This window comes from Chelonia mydas, chromosome 17 (genome assembly GCF_015237465.2).
Source record: "Chelonia mydas isolate rCheMyd1 chromosome 17, rCheMyd1.pri.v2, whole genome shotgun sequence".
In the NCBI taxonomy this organism is placed as follows: Eukaryota; Metazoa; Chordata; order Testudines; family Cheloniidae; genus Chelonia; species Chelonia mydas.
This window is the reverse complement of record NC_051257.2, coordinates 6,051,879-6,075,936: the sequence shown is the minus strand read 5'-3', so window position 1 is coordinate 6,075,936 and position 24,058 is coordinate 6,051,879. Positions and strand designations below refer to the sequence as shown.

At 42.5% G+C, this 24,058-nt stretch overlaps 1 protein-coding gene across 9 annotated transcripts in view; it reads left to right on the top strand.

Annotated features, from left to right (window-relative positions):
• Positions 1–23,543, top strand: part of BCAS3 (BCAS3 microtubule associated cell migration factor) — a 494,723-nt gene extending 471,180 nt beyond the window's left edge. For 4 of the 9 annotated variants that reach the window (XM_037880509.2, XM_037880501.2, XM_037880504.2 and 1 more), the window contains 2 exons: positions 670–735; positions 22,621–23,543. In XM_037880509.2, the coding sequence (XP_037736437.1) occupies positions 670–735; positions 22,621–22,769 (215 nt within the window). In that variant the 3' untranslated portion in view covers positions 22,770–23,543. The remainder of the gene's footprint in view (positions 1–669; positions 736–22,620) is intronic. The other 5 variants (XM_043531385.1, XM_037880505.2, XM_037880506.2 and 2 more) reach the window with 3 other exon arrangements.
• Positions 23,544–24,058: the final 515 nt, after the last annotated feature.

The window sequence follows — 24,058 nt, the reverse complement described above, 5'->3', positions numbered from 1 at the left end:
TCGTCATGTGCCACATATGTATGCCTGTATTAGCTGGTAAACTATATACATCCTGCTAAATACATTAGATACCCTAAAATTGGGTTCCCATTCTCTTGTCCCTGGACAACTTCAGGTTGCACACAAGTGTGTATTTTATGTGACTGTCCATATACTTTCCCTTAACAGACAACTCATACACGCAATAGGGCCAACAAATGCATTTTTAACTTAACTATTACCAAATCCTTGGAACGTTGACTGTTAGCCATTTTTAAACCTGCACTGTGGGGAACAGCAAAGCTCTGCAGCCACATACTGCCAAATCAGCCATTTCCCCTTTAAAGCTTCTGTTAGCTGCAACGAGCTTGAAAAAGAGCAACTGTATCTTTCACTGAAGTTTCTTTTGGGTCACACATTATTTAGGGGCGTTTTGAATGGAGACGATGATGCCGATACTAAAAATATTTTCAGTGTGAATTTAGGTTCATTGCCTTTTGCAGAAGAAGCTGCAAGTCTCGTGATGTTTCTAAAGGGGGTGTGCGTACCAATAGACAAATCTGACTTTCTGCCATTTGATAAGCTGGTCAATTGCATTTATTTATAATCAAATGTTGTTTTGGGAAAATCCTTTTTATTTTTTATTATTATTTAAAAACAAATTAAAGAAATATTTTATTTCTGATACAGACACAGCCGTTGAAGTAGCAGTAAAAAACATCTCCACAGAGAGGCACATGGCTTTGAAATGTTTTGGTATGTAACATAACTGCATTGTTGTCAGGTCTTAACTTTTGCACAGAGAATATTTCTTGTTGTTTTTAAAGCAAAACCTCTGTCAGCTTTGAAAAGGTTTTCGGAAATGTCCGGTACTCACATAAGATGGTAACAAAGGGTAAAAAAAAATATTAAATGTTTTCATTCATTTAACAAGCAACATTGTTTTATCTCGCTTCTTAACCAAACAAGAGTTTCTTTGATTTTTTTTTTTTTAAGTCAAATTTAGGATTCTGCTGTTCAGAGCGGAGAGGTCACAAGGCCCTAATGCGTTTAGCATTGACTGCCCTCTCTTGTAGTGCGTCTATTAGTCAGTAATTTGATTTGTACCTATTCATTTGCAGTCCCTGCAGGAGCTCTGAGCTGGCCCCAAGTATAATTGGTGCTGTCTCTATTTTTACATCATTAGATTAGCCCCGACTCCTGGCCACTTGTTGTCTGCGCTTGTCTGTCCATTTATACAACCTAATGTAACACAAAATTCATTACTGATCACATTACTTTCAACTCTGAAGCCAGCCTTGTGATAAACATTTTGTTAACCCTTTCTTGCCAGTGTGCTGGTTTAGAGGACAAATGCACTTTCTCTAGGCAGGAAAATCAATATAATAATAAAACAAAGTGGAATCACATTTCTAGATTTGTCATTCCTCTAGGAGAAAGAAATGGAAAAAATGTAAGAGGTGATTAAATGATTACTGTATCCATGCATCACCCGCTAGCATATGTGAAATAAGCCCAGTGGCATCCTTCCTGTCATAATATGAAGAAGTGGCACGCTATAGGGCCAGCACTTAATTTGAAACTTAATTTCTTACTCATTGTTCTCCAAGTGTTTTAGGTCTTCTGTGCAGACTATAATCAAGTTATGACATTATTGGAACTGGACATTTTCCTTCCATTGCTTTGTCTCAGAGCAGTTAGCAGGAAAACAATTGACTTTCTCCTTAGAGATTTGTTGTTGTTGTTCAAATGATTAAGTAGATTAATTCTCTTACCACAATACATTGGCGTTCCATATGAAATTCTGAACAACCCTTCTTTTTAGTGTGGCTTCGTTCATGTTTGTCTGTCCTATACACTCTTATCCTTTTAAAGCAGTAGCCTTTTGGATCGCTGCGGCTTTTGCCATTGATTTCAATGGGAATGGGAGCAGGCCATTGGAGGGATTTGTTTGGGCCTGACCCTTCAAGGAGCTGAGCATCCTTTTGGCTTCTATTCTTGGGGGCGCTCAGTACCTTGCAGTGTCAGTCCCTCAAGATGGCATTTGTTACTTAATGAAATAAATGTCGGTACCCGCAAAATCGATTGATTTTAACAAGTTTCTAAAGTCATTTTGTAATTGCATTGCGTGGTTTGGAACACTGTCCGTTTGGCTTTTTTACATGTTTATTCCTTTATTAAACCTTCCTTTTAAAAGATAAAGACAAAGCTCTAGAGAGTTTACGATAGGGAACAGTCCTGCACTGGCCAGGGGGTAGAAGACTGGGTAGCCTAGTAGGACTCCTCCATCTCTAAGGCCTGTAATTCTGAGGTTCTTTTTCGTGGCGCTTGCAGATATTTGTATGTAGGCTGCAGCTTGGGGTCTGAGTATTTCTGGGTAGGGGTAAATGGCTCCCACCATCCAGCATTTGAGACAGATTGATGTTTTACAGACGCTTGGTGAGCCAAATCCTGCTCTGGCTGGTGGTATGGTAGCAGAGCGAGGATGAAGGCGTGTGCACAGATCCGGCAGGCCAGGGCTGCATTCCATAAGATGGGTGCCTGTGTACTTTGCAGGTTTCAACACCCTGTGCATCCCCCATCTGGTGGCTAGCACTTGCTGCTGCTAGCATCACGGTCCAGTGCACCGGGTGTCAGAAGACCTGGGTTCCAATTTCAGATGTGCTACAGACTTGCTTTGGGACTTTGGGCAAACAGCTGTGCCTCAGTGTCCCCATCTGCAGAATGGGGATAATAATACCCACTTAGTAAAGTCCTTTGAGAGCAATGGATGAAATGTGCTACATAAGTACTATAGGACTGATTCACCACTCCAGTTTTACGCCAGTGTAAATACACAGAACTCATTACATCAGCATAAAACGGGAGTCCAGCAGTGAGGAATCAGGCTGAAAGTATTCCTTGGTATTAACAATAGCCCACTTGGGGACGGGAGGCACAGGCTAGTGTGCTATCTTAGCACAGGCCTGTGCTTTATGGAGGGATCCTGCCCTCTTGCTTGAACAGCGTAAAGAGGATCCCAGAGCCCTCTCACCTACCTCCTTAGACACCAGCTCAAGGTCTTTGAGCCTAAAAGGGCAAATCCCTTGCACGGATTCACAAAGTCCCCAGAGTAGCAGGACTGAATGTGGTTCTGCTGCATAGGGGGCAGGTCACAAAGAGGCCACACCAGGACACTGTACATCCCCTCTATGCTGCAGAGCACTGCTGCAGACTTAAGGGAAGGGTGATATTAGCAAGTGAGTCCAGATCACGCCGATCCCCTGGCCAAAGCCCTTGCGTAGTGAGCGTGTAGAGGCCACCATTGTTGTTACAGTCTGGCTGGTAGGAGAGGAAGGATGGTCCAGCAGTTAGGGTGGTACCTGCACCTCAGTTCCCTGCTCCACCTTGGGCAAGTCGTTTAGTCCCTCTGGGTATGTCTACCTTGCAATTAAACACCTGTGGCTGGCCCATGTCAGCTGACTCAGGCTCGCGGGTCTTGGGCTGAGGGGCCGTTAAATTGCAGTGTAGACTTTCAGGCTCGGGCTGGACCCCGAGCTCTGGAACCCTCCCCCTACTCGCGGGGTCCCAGAGCTTCACCTCCAGCCCAAGCCCCAAAGTCTCCACCACAGTTAAACAGCCCCTTAGCCAGAGTCCCGCAAGCCTGAGTCAACTGACATGGGCCACCTGCAGTTTTTAATTGCAGTGTAGACATACCCTCTGCGCCTCACCTCCCCATCTGTAAATTGGGTATAATAGCCCTGCTCTTCTTCACAGGGTGTTATGGGGATAAATATGTTAAAGATTGTGAGGCATGAATGGGGGGAGGTCCAATAAGTATTTTAGATAGATGGGTGGATGCTGAAGTAGTGATTGTAGAATGGGGGGCAGGGACTGGCCAGATTCCCGGTTAGTGAGGGGAAAGGATTCCATCTTCAGGCATCTATCTTTCTATCCATCCATATACACCCTATCTATCTATCTATCTATCTATCTATCTATCTATCTATCTATCTATCTATCTATCTATCTATCTATCTATCTAATCATCTCAGTGTGTTATACTGTTGCCCATCACCATAGTATCTGAGCACCTTCCATTAATGCAGATTCCCAGCACACATTTTCTTCATGCTTTGAAAATCGGTCCCTTTGCTTAATTTGAAACAATGTGCTAGCGGTAGCTAAATCCCCATTCTGGCCTCTGTGTAGCATCTACGCCAGCCTCTGGTCATTAATGTACTGTTCTCTGTAACGTGAAAGGAAAAGACCCAAAGTTATTGAAAAAACCCTCATAAAGTATGCATTGTGCTCATTAGGGGAAACAGGAGAGAAGGAAATAGAAGGGAAACCATTTAAGCAATGCATTGTTAAGCAGGAGAACTTTTAAACGAACACTTCTTATTAGAAAGATACAATAAAGTATGAGTCACATTAAACAACGAAATACACATTAACATGGCAAAATCCCTGTCAATAAATGGAAGGTCAAAGACCAAAACAGTTAAAATGCACCAGTCTGGGCCAACCTCTTGGCCCTGTGGTTTTTGTTTCACACAGCCACAGAGGCTCGTATTCCGCTGCTGCATCCAGTCTCTTGCTCCTCAGACCTGCAGCTACCGGGACTGTTGTGGCAGCAGCTCAGTTCCTGAGATAACGGAAGTACTGCACATTTAGCAACAGCATTGATGGGCCACTCTAAAGTGCCATCTGAGCCTCCTGTGCCAAAGGAGGGCAGCATCAGTCTGTGGCATGGAGTGAAATAGCGGGACATTCCATAGAAGACCCCACTTTCCATTCATAGGTGCATAGACCCTTTTCTACTACGGTTTCATAGAGTTTGCTGCCTGACTATTAATTAGGACACCGGTCATTTCCCTAATATGTTTCTCGAAAAGGCTATCAGATAAATAATAACCTGAACTTTCTGAAAATCTGGACTTGCTATCCAAGCCTGGCATTTAATCATAGTGTCTAAGGAACCTCACGGCCTTGGGCCCACAGCCCCACTCTGATGACCCATATTTGTTCACTCCACCCCTGGCACACTGGCTCAGCAGGCGTAGCTAGCAGCGATACTGTCGTTGTAGCAGTTCGAGGGGAACTAATCAGGAGGAGAGTGGAAAGTGGCAAGGGAAGTAAGGAAGGATCAACCGCCAAATGAGGACAGAGACAACGGGGAGGAAAGAAGAAAGTGATTCATCTTAATGGAAGGCCTTATTGTAGATCAGCTGATTCAGCCCTTGCCTATTACTTCAGCTACTTCCTAACGCTTGGAATTGTCTTTTCTAGAGGCAACACTTCTGTCTGTAACCAGCAGGAGGTGATGTCTCTAAGTCAAATCCTGGGAGGTGCTAAGCTCCCCTGGAAGTCAAAGAGTGTTGCAGTCATGATATGGAAGTATTATCCTTCCCTCCATTCCTACCCTCTGCCATGTATAATAAATAAAACAATAGACTTTTATTCATTAACATTTATGAGGAAATGTTAATATTAAACTGTAAGTGAAAAGCCATATCTTATTGAATTCTTCTGCTGTGTTATTGAGAGTCTAATTGCATTTTGCATTTAAATAAAAACCAGATGACTTTCAGGACACTCAGGCTGGCATTCTGTAAGTGAGAATTTATCTTGCGATCTAGGTAAACAATGTCTCATCATTTAACAGTTATTATAAATAATGGGGTTTTAAGCACTTTGCTGGGAGTTCATATTGGCTCCACACGGGTTGCAGTAAGAGAGAGAGAATTCAGTGACATCTTGCAGGCATCCGGTCAGAAGAGATTATATCCTGATCTCTCTTCTCATGTTGTAGCATTTTTCATCCTACTCTGTTTATAGTTGCTAAATGTTCTATGCTACTATCCTTAGACAAAAATAATGCAGATATAATTTTGCAGGCACTATTCTTTGCAAATGGAAAAATCTGCCAAGCCAAAGTGACACTTGGCCAAAAATAGAATTTGTTTAGGTCTATAGCATAATTCCATACAGGTGTTTTAGAGGGAATCATCAAACGAAACGTTCTTTTTAAAAGTTGGTTAGCTCAGAGATCTTCAGCTTTTTTGCCAAGGGTTAAAGGGGCACCAGGATAAAATAGATCTGTTTTTTAAAATAATCTTGACCTTTTTTGCTAGCACCTCCTTAAATTACACCAAATTCCATGATGATACAAGGAATAGATTAGAGAGAGATTAAAACCTTTTAACAAAATTTAAAAGCTAAATGACTTCCCCCCCATTTCTGCTCTTTATTTCCTTTTTACACTTCATCTTAAACAATGAAAATAGACAAGTCTGTTTTTCTTTTGTGGCTAGCCAACTCTTAATGTTTCACTTTATGGTTCTCATACATTAACAGGGTTTTGATTCATCAACATTCAGTTACCAGTGGTACTTTTTCCTCATAAATTGCAAAATCTTCCTCTTTACCATGTCACTTTTCATATTGTGTCCCCCAATAGAGAGGGAATTGGTTTTCCCCGGCTGATAGAACTAGGTAGGACAGTGGAGGGACACTTTAAAACAATCATTCACAGCTGTTAGATAAGGAGAGTAGGGGTGAAATCATGCCCCTTTGAAGTCAATGGGAGTTTTGCCATTTACCTCAGTGAGGACAAGATTTCATCCTGTGGGCCTGATCCAAAGCCCTTTGAATTTAATGAAAAGACTCCCATTGACTTCAGTGGGCTTTGTATGAGGCCTAGGTTTGTATCCATGCATCTCTACCAATATTAATCCTAATTGGTGCCTTCTTGTCAGTGCTGCTTTATAGGCTGACCAGCAAGGAGAGTAATACTACAGCAGTTTCAGTTCTGGGAAATTTAGAGAAGGCTCCCTCAGCATTCATAGTTCAGTGCGTGGGATGTCCCAAAACCTCTTAATCAAAGGCATATGATTTCCAGCAAATATAGTAGCCATGTGAATCTAACACAGCATCTAGAATTGGCTAGACTGGTTATTTTAGAACATCTACGGAAATTCTATTAATGCCATTGGCATAGGCAGCATTTGGAAACACATGCTTGTTAGAAATGTCTCTTTCCACCAAGGAAGTTGTTTGTAGTATTTTGCCTCAAAAGGCATGTGAGTCCTTCTCCCCGGAGCACTCCCATAGTAAATGGTTTATTGGCATTTCCATTGTTCAATAAGCGTTTTCAAGATCTGCCCAATAGTTGAACTTTGACTGTTACATTGAAGACTATACTGTGGTCTTTAAAGGGCCCGCTGGGGTCGGACACTGCACCTACAGCCGTTCCTGTCGGTGTTTTGTCTGGAAAAACTCCAGGCAGGAAGAATGTGCCCAGGGGGCCACTAAAGGAGAGGACACAGAATTAGCAACTGCTCCCACCCATTGCAAAGACGTGTGCTCCCTTAGCTCGGCCCACATGCTCCAGAGTGGCATGTGGTGTGGGGAGGGGTATGAAAAGACTTCAATGGGAGCTATAAAAGCTGAGCACATTACAGAACTCTTGTCCAGAGGAGACTAAAATGTGGGTGACTTCTTTAGAGAGAGAGATAAAGGCAGTCTGCTAGTCAGCGTGAGATAATGGAAAGCTGCTGAGCCCTCATGCCTACCTCAGAATCCAGATGTGGCCTTCTCCCATGTGCTGAATAGGAAGTCCCACAGAGTCTCTCCCTAAATGCTCCTCATTCCCCCAGTGCTGTCCCAAATCAGACCACAAAACACACCCCACAGCTTCCCCTTTCCACTGCCAGAAAACCTTGTGCATGCCTTAGCCTGGTGAGGGAGATCTTCCCATAGAGTCCCTTGTTCACGGAGAAGAATTCCCTGGTCTTACATGAACTCTTCTAGACTTCACGCAAGAGCTACGTGCTTGTTCGTCTGCGGTACATTCACACATTTGGCAACGTTTTAAAATGTGGAACTTAAAAAAAAAAAAAAGCCTAATGTGTTAAAATCTATTATTTTTAAATGATTTAATGATTTTTAAAATAAGATTTTCTAATTAAAATGGATCCTTATTTTAAGCAGTTGATAGCTGCTCTCTGCTTTCATGAGAGCAAATACGAATATGCTACACAGATGCATCTGAGTTAACTGAGGGCCAAATTGTGCCTTCACCCATAGCTTCCATCAGAGCACCTGTGCACACGTATTTCCAAGGTCAGTTTGGTACTGTACGGGTAAGACATTCTGCAACAAATAAGAAAAAGATAGGGCCTGATTCTGGTTTTAAAAGTGTCTTGAGCCCTCTTTTAGTTAGTGCCTAAAAATAACGGAATCCACAGGGTGTTTGTTTGTTTTGGCAGGCACAAACAGTTAAACTAATTAAATAGTTTATTGTGGGTGCAATTATTTGTGGGTCAGCAAAAATTAAAGGGCATTTCTGAAAATCAGGCCAAGGTTGAAAAACTCAGCTGCTTAAAGCAACGTCATCAACTTTAATTTGTAAAAACTGACTAAATTGAAAAATGGTGAGATCCTGGTGGATCACAGGTGTTCACCCCTCTTCTGCCATTCCCCTCCTCCCAACCTCAATGACTCATCTTCACTTTCTAGCAATGGGGAAACTTGTTTGGACAAAGTATTCATACACTCCACCTTTCCAGCCCTCTCTGCTTCTGGGCCCCTCTTTAGAACCAATCTCAAACAGAGTCCCATTTGAGGTGTTCGTGAAATATTTGGATACACATTTGGGGTTTTCTGACCCTCCAGTTCCTGGGTGGGACTGGAACTAGGATGGTGGACATACAATTAAAAAAAAAAAAAAAAGCCTCCTCTCATGAGATTTCTTCATTATTTAGATACAAGAGGCTCAGATAGTTTAATAAGCATCTGGGACCAGATCCTCAGCTGGTGTGAATTGTTGTGACTCCATTGACTTCAAGAACTATTCTGAGTCTCGCCAGATTATCATCTGGCCTCCAAACTTTTATCTGCTTCTCCAAACCAAAGCCACACACTGAATAATTTGAGCTTTCACCATCAGGGCATCCTTCTCCCTCAGGAGAAGGGCACAGAGTCCTTCTGTAGCTCTCCTTACAAAAGGGTCACTGTGTCATAGGTTATTAGAATCTATACCAGGATGATTTTGGTCTGCAGTACTCCAAAGTGAATTGCAGCGATGAGGGACTCAACAGTACTGTTTTTGGCAGAGGTACACACTTTTACATACCCCTCCTCCCACACACACACACAGAGAAAACAAAACTGTAACAGCACAAAATATGTCCATTTCCTGAGTTATTCAGTACCTTCTTTTTCTAAATTAGGATAGTTAGGGGATCCAATCATAACGAGGGGTGAAGCAAGTTTTAGACATGAAAGAAATTGCGATGGTTTTGAGGTTTAGGCATGTCTGAAATCTCTCGTTCAGCGTATCAGTGAAATGATGCCCAGACTGTGAGGTAATCACCATATTTATTATGTTGACATTCAGGAAGCTTTTCCATGATCAGATTGTTTCCTAGGACTGTTGAGTTGGGGATGGAAAAGCAGGCAATGCTCATCTTCTTGAGCTGCTGTGATCAGATGAAAATAAGATGTGCCGTAGTATTGCCGGGGGACGCAGGGTCCCAGTCCCACAAGGGGCTGAGTACTTTCAGCTCCTGTTGACGTTAGTGGGAATTGAGGGTGCCCTGCGCTTTTCAGGATCAGGATCATACTGAATAGACATGCTTTGGGCCTCAATGCTTTGACAAAGCCCTGGCTGGGATGATTTAGTTGGGGATTGGTCCTGCTTTGAGGGGGGTTGGACTAGATGACCTTCTGAGGTCCATTCCAACCCTGATATTCTATGATTCTATGATTCAAGCCTGTATATTTCCTCCAAAACGTTTGGGCAGGACCAGGCAACCTGGAGCTCTGTTTCCAGCAAAGTGGCGGAACAAAATTTAACAGCATGGAGTTGTTAAGGGTTGTGAACCATACAAAATAACATTTGAATTTGAATTTCCTTGGCAGAGGGGTCTCTAATGAGCAATCAGAGGCACTCCCACAACCCTAGGAACAAGAGACCAGAACTAGGGATTTTAATATAGAGTTTTCTCTGTACATGCTTTTGGTCTCAAATACACAGATGGGCTGCTTGTGTAATTGAAGATAAAAGATAATTCTGCTTAAATACATGAAAAACATATATGCACACTGGCTTGCAGCAGGAAAACATATATTAAATATGAGAAGGTACATTGTAGATCTCAAGATTTGAAAGCAAATGAAACCAGTTGGGAGACTGAAGAGTAAACTTTTAGTAGCAACATATTGTGACTTTGAAGTTCAGGGTTGTTTTTTTCCCTCCTCTTAAATCAAAACAATTACATCTGCTTCTTCATTTACGGGGGGTGGGGGAAGAGCACACACTTTTGGAAATCTTGCATGAACAGTTAGTACATTTCACACTGTGTACTTTGGCTACAGAAATATGTTTTCTATAACTTTTAGATTGTTCTTTTAGCTTTTGAAACTTCACATACTAGCTAAAATGAGCAACTTGTCTTTTGAAAGTGCCATTTAAGTAGCAAAACGTCTTAAACCTCTTTATAAAAATATACAGCTGTATGAAATTTGAGATTATTTTTTAAAGCATTACAATCATCGTGAAAGTGCCTATCATGAAGAATATTGTCTCTCTAAATGCTTAGATCCTTTATCTGGTGCACTTTTAACCTTCCATAAAATGTTCAGAGTTGAGCCTGGCTGTATGCCAAAGATTTGGGTATCTTACTGTTTATGTACATAGTTGTTGGGAGTGTTTGGGGTTTTTCTTTTTAAAGAAAACACAGCAAGCTCAATAGTTTTTGAAGACAAAATGCTTTAAAGGTGCACACATGAAAATGTTTTATTCTTGTCTCAACCATCTCATCTTGCTTGAAGTCAGTCCAGACATTTATGTAAATTCAGATGCCCTCTTAATTTTTGTAAGTGTTATTCATTTGGCATTTTAGCATTGAAATAATGCACTACCAAGTAATTGCACAATCTCAGTTGACTTTTGATGTTCAAAAGACTCTGTGTTCAGCCCTTGGGGTACGTGTTGTCTTCGATATCTCCTCCTCCAAGTTGTTAGACCCTACCACCCTTTTTTCCTGACACGCCAGCTTTCATCTCCAATGCGTTACATTGTAGACAATTCTATGTGGATTCAGCCTTAGAGTTGTTGTAAGATAATTTGACTGTCATGAATATTTTGCATAGGCCACTGATTTCCAATTTCATAGGCAGTGTTTGCATGTCTTTTCTACTCTGAAAATGTAATGTAGCCCCTTCTCTTGGGTCTCAGCATCTTTCCTGTTGGAATGGTGTGAAATAAATTCATACAGCGATTGATTTTCAATATTAAAATATCATATCTCTGCATTTCCTCTTTTCAAAGTTGTCTAAGGTCTGTTTACTCAAACGGCTGATAAAAAAAATTGCTACAATTCTTAGTGCTTCTGGGAACTTCAAATTTGTCACAACCCACTGGAGCTTCTTTAAATCAGAAATTAACAGTCAGACTATGGTTCTGCTGCTCCCAAAGCACAGCCCCTACAACTTGAGCTCACGGAGAATCTTCGTTAGCTTTGATCAGGCCTCTGACACACATCTAAGCAATTCTTATGTTGTCCAACAGAGGGCAGTTGTGCACCTATATGCTACCCAATTCATTGCGGTGAAGAAAAATTTTAACACCTGAGAAGGACACCAAGTTTAACTACGATCAAACTTTGTAATCTGATGGGAAACATCCTTCCATTTGCTTAATTGCTGATAAATTTAAGACAAAGTAGCTCTTTTTATGAATGGGTCTGAAAAAATGGTGTGCCCCCAACTGGCTGTGTAGCAGCTGTATGAACACGAAAATGAGACAAGCCCTCTAATTTCCAGATAGAGGAGACATACATGCCATTAAAAACAGCAATATAGAGCTGGCGATGTGAGCAGCTGGAGGAGCTCGCTTCCCAAGTGTGTACCTCGTGTCTTGGACAGGATCCTACTTGGGGCAGTGACATGTCTATTTTTAGCACACTAGCTCAGTCAGAGCTAGTGCCAGTATGTTTCATTGAGATGGAAATTGCACCTCCAGCTTGAGGTGTAGACATCCCCTTCAAGTATATATCCCTGTAAATGAGAGCAGACTTAGGTCTTTGGAGCTTCATGAAAGTTCTCGTGTGTGAACATATCCTGTTCAGTTGAGTAACTGTAGCAACATTACAATAAAAATGCTTTACTAATCCTTGTGTTAGGAAGAATCATGTAGTTCATAAACATCTGCAAAAGCAGATCCTCAAGACTTCCGCTGTGTTAATATACGTTGCCTTTTACCCTTCATTGCACATGAGGCCTTTTTGGACACGAATCCAGATGGCAGAATCTTCATAATTACTATTTATTATTTGTAATAAAGAGTGCTTAGAATTCAGATATTGGAGACCGATTGTGGCAGACACTGTACAAACATGAATTAAAACAGTCCCTGCCCCAAAGATTTTACAATCTAGGTTAATAACAAGAAGATATAGAGCATCCCTACTGCCTAATACTTGGATATTCTAAGCAAGAGGACATATACAGTGCCCTGATTCTGAATAATGTAGCTGCAGGGGGGACAATTTGCTTTTCTTCAAAACAAAAGAAAGTTGCTTTGATTGTTAAATGAAGTTCTAATTTTTGCTTCTGAACTGTTCTTCCAAAAGTAGCTCGTGTCCCCAGTGAAGTGTCATCTAACCCGGCCTTTTTAAAGAGAGACATCTTATTTCTCTTGTCCTACGGTATGATCAAATACCAGTTTTGCATCCTAGTTTCACAAAAAGGCAGAGAGTAGATTCTAGTGTTTCTAAGCACTTCCAATTTAAATTTGGATTGTAAAGGACCCTGTGAAATAATCCCAGTGAATGACAGAAATGGAACTCAGAGCTTCAAACATTAGTTGCTAATATGCCATACCGCTTCCTTGATTCCTAGCTGTTCATGGAGGAATTCCTAATGAATCTTCAGAAGTCTGATAGACTTTCCAATGTGCACTAATTCTTGCACTTCCTTCCCTTCCCCCACAACTCAGACCCTTGCTGGAGACCTTGTTCCTTTAAAAATACCGTCTGTATAACTCAAAAATGTTCAGCCCAGAAAAAGAAAAAGGGAACTTGACATTAGTTGAGCTTGAAAGGTTTGGTGCTGTGAAAAGTGACTGACGTGTGAAAAGAAGCTACAATTAGTTCTTTCCCCAAGCACTCTTCCATTCAGTCCAGGGTCACTCCTTCAGCAAGCTGAGGGCTTGAGTGTAATGTGTTGTGACAGTTTGAGTTGATGAAGAATAATTCTAGTATTCAGAGTTGCTGCTGCTTCCCCACTACCCTGACACATCAGGCTGGCTGTCATTGTATCATTTATCCAGGCTGCATCTCTGCCATGCTGTACAGGAGTTTGTGCCATTCTCAGTAGGTAGAGTAAAGGGTCAGCTCTTCCAGCAAATGATTTTTGAGGATATTTTGAAACTGTGCTTAACAGCCTGCTGTAGGGGAAGTCAAACAGAGAGAAAGGAAAAACCATTAGAAGAAATAATGCACTAGAGATGAGATTTTTGAGTAGACATAAAGGAGATACCATGGCTTCAAGTGGACCACTACAGAGAGAGCACAAATAAGAAAGGCAGCATAATTTATGAGTGTTCCGGGCAAAAGAGGGCTATATAGATTTTCTTTAGGCATTGAATTAATGTGCCATATAAAATGGCTTCACATTTAGGCTTGGCAGGGCTTTATACCTTTCTAGATTTGCTGTAGTCCTTTGACAGTTCCTGAAGCTTTTTTGAATTGAATGTACAGCAACCTGGCTTGGACTGGTGCCTGGTGTAGCTTGTTCTGCTCCGACACATACCTGAGGATCACAAGCTTTGAGATAGCGCCATTCCTCCCGCCCCCATCGTTGGCACGAAGGTTAATAAAAGCAGAGGATTATTTTTGCAGTATGCTGGGACTGCAAGGTAGGATCAGGCTTGGTATTTGAAAACTGAAGGCAAATATTAACAGAAATAAGTATTTCCTACCAATTTCTGGCAGTTAGCTCACTAATGCAACAGAATACGGCATGTGCTGTGTGCACTGAAGGAAATATATCACTGATGCTGTTTTCAGCCTTTGGCAGGGATGAAAACAGGACAGCATGGGGAGGGAGTTATGGAACACAGAGAGCCATGCATTTGAGTTCCTATTGCTCTGTTAATCGGGTTTAGATTGCAGTAGTACCTGAAATGTGCTCCAGACTTTCCAAGCACAGAGGAAGGCGGGCCTCCCGTCTAAACCTGGCTCACCCCCTGCAGCTGTCATTCAGCCTCAGTGGGCTCAGTGGTCATCTTCTCCCTACACATTCCACGGCTCTTATTACAGGTCCCCAGTTCACCCCAGCTCTGTGAGTCAGCAGAGCAACAAAGTGACAACAGGAGTGGTAGGATGATGGTCTGATGAAAAAATCTGGGACCTAGAGAAGGCCACAAGAAAATCATTATTATTAGAGTTACGTGCCTCTCTGGGGCACCCATCACTGTGCTGTTACCTTTGTGTATACGTATACATGCACAGAGACAGCTACTTGGTGAGTGCCTGCAGCCCCTGGCAGGGTGGGGCCTCAATCTAGGTGGCCTGTATAGAAATGAGGGTGGGGAGTTCATTTTGTTTACACGTGGGATAGAGGCCAAGATTTTCAAAAGTGACTTGTGCCCAATGTGAAACACCTTAAAGGGGCCTGATTTCCAGGAAATGCTGGGCCCCCACCCTTGGGAAATCAGGCCTCCTTAAGGTGTCTTCCTAAACTATTTGTCACTTTTGAAAAGTGTGGCCAGAGTGAAAGCAGAAAGAAGACTCTTCTATCAAAACAAATAACCAGGCTTTGTACCATATACTCTGGGGATGGAGGAATAGATACACAGGATGGTGAGAGGCTGATGGATGTATTCATCTGTGTGCAGTGCTTTATGAGTATCTGAGCACGAGTCTTTTCCTAGGAACTTATAATCTGTTCCAAACAACCACTGATAAAATGAGTACCTTCGCGGTGGGCATCCAGAGTTTACACATCATCCCACTGTATGAGTGAGTCGTTGCCAAATCTGGTAAAATATCTGCTATTTCAATGTGTCTCTTGTTCTTCAGGTCCAAATCTTGCTGTCAGCATTTTGGGTGAACCCCCTCTGCCAGGCTTAGAATGGGTGCAGTAGTATCTGTCTTAGGAGTGGTGTGTATTTTCTGATAGTGTTAACTGAGCATGAGGAAATATGATAGGGTTCTTCTCTGAAACGTACAGTGAAATAAGTATTGCAAGCTAGTCACCTCCCTACTCTAGCCACTAGAAACACGGCTTCCTGCAGCATTTCCCCTCCTGCCTCTTCGGTCCTGGAGACTTTTGTCAGGAGAAACGAATTCTTTCACTCCTTCTGTACTGGGAGATATTGGTCCTTGTTCTGATCTGTTCTACACTAGCATGCCTCCACTGATTTAAGAGGAGCATAATCCTGGTTTGCACCAGCAATAGATGAGAATCGGTCCCCCAGCCTCCCAGGGCCACGGAGCCACGTTGACACAAATCTGCACATTAGCAGGTAGAGAATAATTGTTGACGGTTTTGTCTTTCTTCCCTTATTTTTTGAGCCCCATGGAGTCTGTTTCCTTTGACATCTGGTAGATGTGCAGCATTGGAGATAAGTTTTTTGTTGTTTCTCTCCTCAACACAGTTCAACTCACATGTGCCCTGAAGCCCTCTATTATTCTGTGATTCCCATTTCCTCTGCTGGTGGCTGTTAGAGTGAGTGTCATAAGTGAGAAGAGGGCTTCTCTGAGCTCTCCTGAACTGGCTTCCTCCTCATCTCTTCAGCGGACGTTTCTGCCTTTTTTTTTTTTTTTAAGGCCAATCAGAACTTTGTGAGTCATTTCCTCTAGGGATGCAGGCAGGTTTTAGTATTTATGTTTCCAGTATTAGTGTTTATTTGTATTTGTGTTTATCTTTCACAGGCTTTTTAATGCCTCAGGGAGCCATTTATGGGGCCAAAGTAATGCAAGTGCTGGTCTTCTCACAGTATTTCATTTCCTTGATGGTGGAAATGCTATGAGAAGAGCAGGTCTTGTGTTATTTTGACCCCATAAATAACTCCTGGAGGCCCCCTTCTTCCTTCGCCTCTCCATTTTGCAGACCCTGAAGACTCAACCCTGGTTTTTCTTGCCTCAGCAGAAGCAAACTGAAGTTATTGCAAATAGCCAGCAAATCTATAAAATGGAATGTGTTTTATGCGAGACACGATTTGTTGGCTAGCGTACAGGCCCGTTAAAGTGCATCATAAGTTGTTTTACTGCTACGTGTAAGGAAGTTAATACATCTTGGCAGTATGTACCTGTGGAAATGTAGATGAAGTAACCTGCAGACAACCTAGGGCCAAGTCCATTCCTGGCATAACACACGATTGAAGCCAACAGAATTACACCAGGGACGGATCTGTCTCCCAGTATTTGAGCAACGCTCGACTCCCACAGCCAACATAAGCAAGGACGTTCTAAGCTAAGGCTGCCATTCTGCCTTTCACTCACTTCCTTCTGCAGGTGGACTTTGGTTTTGGTTCTGAGTGAACTTAGCCGTCTGCTTGTCCACAGAACAGGTACAGCACGGGCAGCAGCTGTGCGAGCTTCCTTACAGCCGTGCCAATGACCTGGAGGGTTCACCTCTGGAGTTGAGAAGGCACTAGAATAATAATATGTTACACTTCCATAGCGCTGGGCAGTCAAGGATCTCGGAGTGGTTTTCAAAGTTGGGTTAGTAGAATTATCCCCTTTCTATAGACGAGGAAGCAGACATGGCAAGATTAAGGGCTTGTCTACACTTAAAACACTGCAGCACTTCAATGGAGACATGACCTACACTGACTGGAGAAGCTCTCCCGTTGGCAAACGTGCTCCACCTCCCTGAGAGGCGCTAGCTAGGTTGACCCATTGACTAGAGCTGTGTGCACCGAGGGTTAGGTTGGCTTCCGGGTGTGGATGTTTCACACCTCTAAGTGATGTAGTTATACCCTAACTTCCTAGTGCAGAGTAGGTCTGAGACTTGCCCAGGGTCACAGAGGAAGGCAGTGGCTGAGTAAGGAGTAGAACAGAGATCTCCTGGCTCCCAGTCCACTAATAGTCCTCTTTCTTCAGCATTTAGGGTTACACCCATTCAGTCCTTCATCTGCCTGCTGAAATTGCCAGCTAGATCCACATGTGAAAGTGGGTGTTTCTATGTGAGCATCCGCAGTATGATTGTCAGATATACTTCACATGAGCCATACAATATTAAAGACTTTTGGGCACTGCCAATCCGGGCTAGATTTGAATTCGCAACCTAGCAAAAAGGCTCATTATCCCTTGAGCCATCCGTGCCCCCGGCATGATGTCACTTTTGGGGTCCATGCATATTTTAGATGTGTGCTGCACCTCCTCCACCCCCACTGTATAAACGGAATAGTGCAGAACAGAACTTTTAAGAGGGAGATTTTCAAAGGTCCAAAAATATCCAGTTCCCATCTGTGCCTTTGGAAATCTCCCCCAAATTCACTGGCTTTGCTTGGTTTATGTCACAAACTTAACATTATTTAAAGGAGCTTTTTGTTTCAATTCCTTTATATTCTTTTAAAACAGTAGATTTTAAAAAGATGGAAAAGGGAAGAAGTAGGAAGTAAAATCTCCACCATTTAACATTTTCCCCTGTTTTGATCATGATCATATTATAATTTTTGAGAGAGTAAAACAGTATTGGACTAGGAATCTTTTATTTTCTGTAAATCTGTCTGTCCTTTGATAAATGAAGTCCCATGCGAATGCCTAGTTTCAAGGGTTTCAATTGGCAGAGATTTTTTTTCCCTCTGAACTGTACATACATGAAAGAAAGAAGTGGTTTAAACTGGAAATGCTGAAATGTGTTTAAATAGACACCTCTTAAGAATTGTTTGACAATCGTTTGAAGGTGGATTTTTGTGTTCTCATGAGGGTTGATAGTATTCTCCTGGGAAGCTTAGGTGGTTGTCTTACCAAATTTTAATTTCATCTCTAGCACACATGCACGTTGCTTTGTTACTGCAGGGTTCTTAAGAAGTGCTGCTGGAATTGATTTGCCTTTAAGGAAAACAATATTGAAAAAGCTGCTCTGAGAAAGATAGACGTATTGAAAGGCTTGCAGGGCCTGTGCAATGATATATAGGAGAAAGAAAGATGGCCAAATGTTGGGTGGAAGCTTGGCCCCATTCAGGTCAATGGCAAAACTCCCATTGACTTCAGTGTAACCAGGATTTCACCCTTGGACATTTTCCTTTTAGCCATCAAGGGTACTGCTACTGTAAAGGTTATTACTTCTGTACCCATACAATACAAATAAATGATTTGTCTATTAACTATAACGAAGCCTTTCTATGAGCCTGCATCTCTTGACATACACAAGCCCCAGAAGGTCATGGAAACTGGTTCTGTCAAGTCTTTTCAGAAAATAGATTGGCCATCTGGCCTCTTCCCCTTCCTGCAGCTGGGTGGTGTGAAACAGCTTGCTTACAGGATATTAGCACTTTTTACTCCACTACACCCTATCCTGAGCCTGTCCCCTGTTTTCTACCCCAAAAGCTGGAGGACAGTCTTCAAGACAGTGGGTGATTCTTTTGTCCCTGGCAGAGCTTCAGAATGGAGCTTACGTTGACTTTGGACCACACATCCTTTTGCCTAGGGAGGTTCTGGAATCTCCACCACTGGAGGTTCTTAAGAACAGATTAGACCAATACCTGTCAGGAATGGTCTAGTTATTACATAGTCCTGCCCTGAGTGCAGGGACTGGACTAGATGACCTCCCAAGGTCCCTTCCATTCCTACACTTCTATGATTCTATCCCCTTTAAAATGCTTCCTTATCTGATTGACATTCAGGGACATAATGACCATGCTGACTTTGTCCATTGATGTAATAGCCATGAGCCTGACTGCCATAATTACAATGGGGTTGGTCTCTGGTGACCATGGAATGCCTAAGCCCACGTTGTGTAGCTGCTCTGAGGGGCAGAATAGGAAGCAGCCTCCCCAGGTGCATGCAGGGGTAGAGAGCCTGGGTTCCTCTTAGTGGTGCTTTATAATGTAGCACTTGGGATTTCAGCAATGGTACCTTACATATCAAAGTATGTGGCACCTCAGTCTTGGTGTGTAACTGGCTCCAGAACAAGCATACACATAATGCTGAAACGTTTGAATGAACTCAGATTAATCTGTAGGGTGGAATTTGCATCAGTGGGACTGGGGACATACACTCACAAAGATGCAGAGCATGTCCCCTGATCCCCAGACTGCTTCTCAGTGGAGCACAGAGCAGAATGTCCGTAGGCTTTAGGCCTCTTTGGTCCCTGTGTTCTGGATGAAACCAAAAAGACCTCCCCCTCCGCACAGGGGAAGGGCCAGAAATACAAGGGGATCAGCTAAATCCAGGAGACAACAAATGAAAATACAGGAAGGTAGCGTAGGTCATAGGTTTAAAATCAGGGCTTCCAAGGGGAACACAGAGCAAAGAACCCCAGACAGTGCCCACTGCTCCTCAAACGAGTCCAGGGAGCCGCTCAGAGGAACTCTGCCGGGAGACACACATAGGCTTTAGGGTGAAAACTTCCACCCAAGGCCTGTTGGTTTTTTGATGTATGCCTACATGCAGCCAGAACTTGGGTCTTTGTTTCTACTTTAACCTAGGCACACAGTTCATTCTCATTTTTAACCTGATTTGTGCATTGTTGCGTTACAGTAGCCTGTAGAGGCCTGAGCTAAGAGTGAGGCTCCATTGTGATGGGCGTTGTACAAACACTTAGCAAGCCTGGCCCTGCCCCAAAGAGGGTACAGTCTAAATAGCCAAGACAAAGGGTGGGATGGGGAACGGAGACAGAGAGAGGTGAAGCAGCTTGCCCAAGGATCACACCAGGAGCTCAGTGTCTCCTGACTCCCAGTCCAGTGCCCCATCCACTAAATCTCAACTCCTCTCCAGTTTTCTTGGGTTTTTCTCAGTGCTGTTTTACTCCTTGGCACTAGCCCCCACAGCTCCCCTAATGGTGGCGAGAAGTAATGCAGGCAGCCTCCCACGGAGAGCGCTCTTCTTCAGTGACTGTATCCTGGCTTGTAATGGAAAGGTTTTCCATTTCAGAGCAGCAGTAAAATACATGCAGATGAGTGGCCTAATTTTCAGAGGTGCTGAGCACTGTCACCTTGCACTGAGAAGAGCAGGATCGATCATTGCTTAGCACCCCTGAAAAGCCGTAAGGCTTTGATTCTCAGGAAAAAAAAAATCCCACTTTAAGGTACTAAGTAAATCACTGAGGAATGGCTAATACAAAGGCACTGTTACTAAAAAAGGCTGGAGTTATGTAACACCTCAGCTAGAATCTCATGCATTCTTCCCCCCCCACCTGTAAGCTGACATTTTGCTGCTCAGCGTTTGGGCTTTGGGAATCTACGGTACTGCTGCTTCCTCCTTTTTTTTAATGGAACTGAAAATGCAGCACTTGCCTGAAAATCAATTATGGTTTTAAAAAGAAAGAGAGAGAGAGAGAGAGAGAGGAAAGTAACCTCGTAAGGAGTTCAACAGCCCTAATGATGTTTGATTGGAGCCTACCCGTGTTCTATCTTATTGGTGATGGCTACACAGTGAGTGAAAGCTCTGACGTGAGACATTTAACCAAGCCAGCTGTGTGCAAGGGGAGATAAAAGCACAAAATCAGCCAGGAGCAGCATAGTATTCGTGTGGGATTCACCACTCATTTCTGATTCAAATGACTGTTTTTACTTCCTGAACTCCTGGGACAGTTAAGATATGAAGGAATATGAAGACATTTATACATTGTACATTCCTTAACAAAACACTGGCAAGAAAACCATGATTAGGGCATTGTAACTGCAGATCTGTTTTTTGGTGTAACCTGTGCCAATTATCTCCATTGCGAACTACTTCCATGATCAAGTACTAAATTTGCCACGTCTTACTAGACCAGGTGTCAGTTCAAATGGATCTATGATCCCATCTATGCACATGAACCGCATATTAATGCTAAGAGGAACGGTGCGCTGTTAGAAAGGTACTTGGGTGGGGTGTTTTTTGTTTTAGTGACGAAGCTTGTCGCTGGGGCAGTGCATTTTACTTATATGCTTGTCCTTGTCTCTGAGTCTCAGTGCAATAAAGGGACTGTCGTAGTGTTTATAAATGAGGTAGAATCCCATTGTAAGACTGAACTCCGTGAATGGCAGAGATACAGTAAAATTTGGCAGTGACAACATTTAAAATCATTCACCCAAATCCTGCAGTCCTTTACTCACTTCCTAGCCAGTCCTTGTTCAAGAAAAACTCCCATTGAAGTCAATAGGAAAAACTCTTTGTCTGTCAATCTGTGTTCTCCATGTGTTTATCCTGTACCCATCACCATAGTAGCACAAGTGCCTTTCAACATTATACCAATCCGGTCAATGGCCTACAGATAGACTGTGGGTTTTTTTTCCAGTCCCCCCCTTTCCCATAGCAGAATTATTAGGGGCTTTACATCATAGGTCTTAACTCTTTTTATCCATCCATCTTGAGTAAAGGTTGAGTAGAAACAGAGTGCGGAGCGTGGGCTTTGGCTCTCACTTTGCAACTCACCAGAATATTTGTTATAATCTGTCACTGAGTGGCTGGGAGAGGATGCTTGTGCTGTACGTGTGGTCCTGCCTAATATCACCGCTGCGTGCCATCGCTGAGTGCTGGAGAGTGTGATACTGCCCAGTCGCATTGCCTGCACGCTGCCACTGAGTCAGTGTTTGGATTCAAGTGGCTCACGCAGAGTCAGAGTTAGAAATGATGTTCTGCCCACACAAAAATATGAGTGTTTCGAGAGTTAAGACCAGCATGGGAGGAATGATACGTGCATGATTGCAAGAGGGAAATAAATCCTGTCCAAATGGTAGTAACCTTAGGTCCCTGTTCCTGTTTACAGACTCTTCCAGCCCTCTGCAATCAGTACAGTTTCAGCACCTTTTTGGTGATGTAAATTAAATAGACACTAACCATGATCATTTCTGCTTTCTTCTTTTGCTCTGAGACATTAGCCCTAGCAGACAAGCACCCAGGAAAGTTTGTTGTTTCTGTTTGCCTCAGAAACCACAAAGATGCTTCCCACTGTATGTGCAGCACAAAGAAGTTGTGGAAAATGCTTTTTTAAATAGGCTGTTGAATTGCATTGGTTGAGTGCGGTTGTTGCAGGTCACAGTTAGCGAGTATCATAACTGAACTCCTTTTCTAGTCCAGTCATATCACCAGCTCTGCCTGTTTAGTGAAGTTATGCCATTGTTTGTCAATAGGACTTCTATAATTCTCCTTAGTTCAGTCTTGCAAATCTCTGATTTTGGATCTTAATATATTGCAAATCAATATACTCGTCCCCAAGGACGAGATTAGACACCACATCTGAAACTGAAATACAAGGTTTAGATGTCTTAAACTCCATTTTTATTCAGACTGAAATATAAGCCTAGCGAAGAAGTAGATGTGATGCCTCGGGAGTGTTTCGTCAAATCACCCAGTAAAAGGTGGATGATGAGTGAATGCAATGTTAGAACAGTGATACAATAAACAGATTTGTCAGTAAAATGGCCTTCTAATGGCAAACGTCCTTCTTTTATCTGAAACATTAACCAGGGCCTGTTTTCTCGTTCCATTTCAGAGCTTCAGCGAGAAGGAAGCATAGAGACTCTCAGTAACAGTTCTGGTTCCACCAGTGGAAGCATTCCACGCCATTTTGATGGTTACAGATCACCTCTCCCGACAAACGAAAACCAGCCTCTAAGTCTTTTCCCTACAGGATTCCCTTAAATTAGCCAAACGTCCGAGGAGAGATTCAGACAGGCTAGCCCAATGTCGCTCCATCTAAACAGTTTTGATGTGTATTTCACCCACCAGTTAGCTGCAGTGTTGGATGGTTCTCGTTACACTAATAAATATTGACGACTCTTCTGCTTAAAGTCTTCTTAAAATATATTGGCAATTTATTGAGTTTGTTTTCCTGTGCAATATTGATAAGAAGAGACACTTTCTTCAATCCTTACAGCTTGTTTTGGTGTGTCCAGGAAGAGACTGTTTAGAGGAGAAATACTTTTGAAACCATTTTTTGGCTGAGCCCATGATTTCACAACCATTACCTGCTTTTCCGTGCTTAAAAAAAGGGCATCTGCATAACTTGAGTGGTGAATTAGCCATCCAGCCGGTGAATTCTAGCTGTTTGCAAAATTGAGGAGCATTGAAGAACGAACTGATGGAAGTGAAAACTTGAGGACTGTCTACGAGACAGATGGTGAATAGGACTGATATGTTATTACTTCGTTTATGCATCTCTTTGCTGTCCTCCTTTGGTTCCCTGCTGATATTAATTGATGACAGGAGTATTACAAATGAAGAAGTTTCTTTTTGTTCTTGGGAAGAATTATCTTTATTGCTCCAGTTTGATTCTAGTCATGTATTTTAGAAATGTACTTACTTGACTAACAGAAGTCATAAATATCTCATAGTCAGTTATAAGAATTGTTCACTGGAACTCTACTAGCTGTCCGAATGTGCATGTGTCATTGAATAAATCTAAGTTTAAACCAACCTGCTTTAGTGTCAGTGTTCCTGTCGTTTTGGTAGGATGTGTGTATGCTCCATGTATATTCCTGTATCAAATAGTATGTGCTTATTTACCAAGAATTGAGATCTTCCAGGCCTTAATTAAACCCACCTAAGAGCACCAAACTAGATCTGTTGCATCCTTAACTGTCGGCCATTGATACCAGGCCAAACTTTTCAAAGTGGATGGCTTAAATTAGGCACCTGGCATCAAAATAAATGGATGTCAGCACTTCCGAAAACCAGGCCAACTATATAAATGCCTCAATATGGGTTTAGGTGCCTAACTTTCGGCTCCCAAGTAAGAACATTTTGGCCATAGTTCTTTGCAAGTTCATTTTTCTGTTCTTTTTTTTCTATAAAGTAGTTATTTTTAAAAAATAATCTCAGTGGACGCATGTTACAACCTGATAATCTGTTATTCATGGAGATAACATCCAACGCTGGCTCCTTGTACCTCTTTCACACTTCAGTAAGATCCGAGACACACAGCCCAGGAA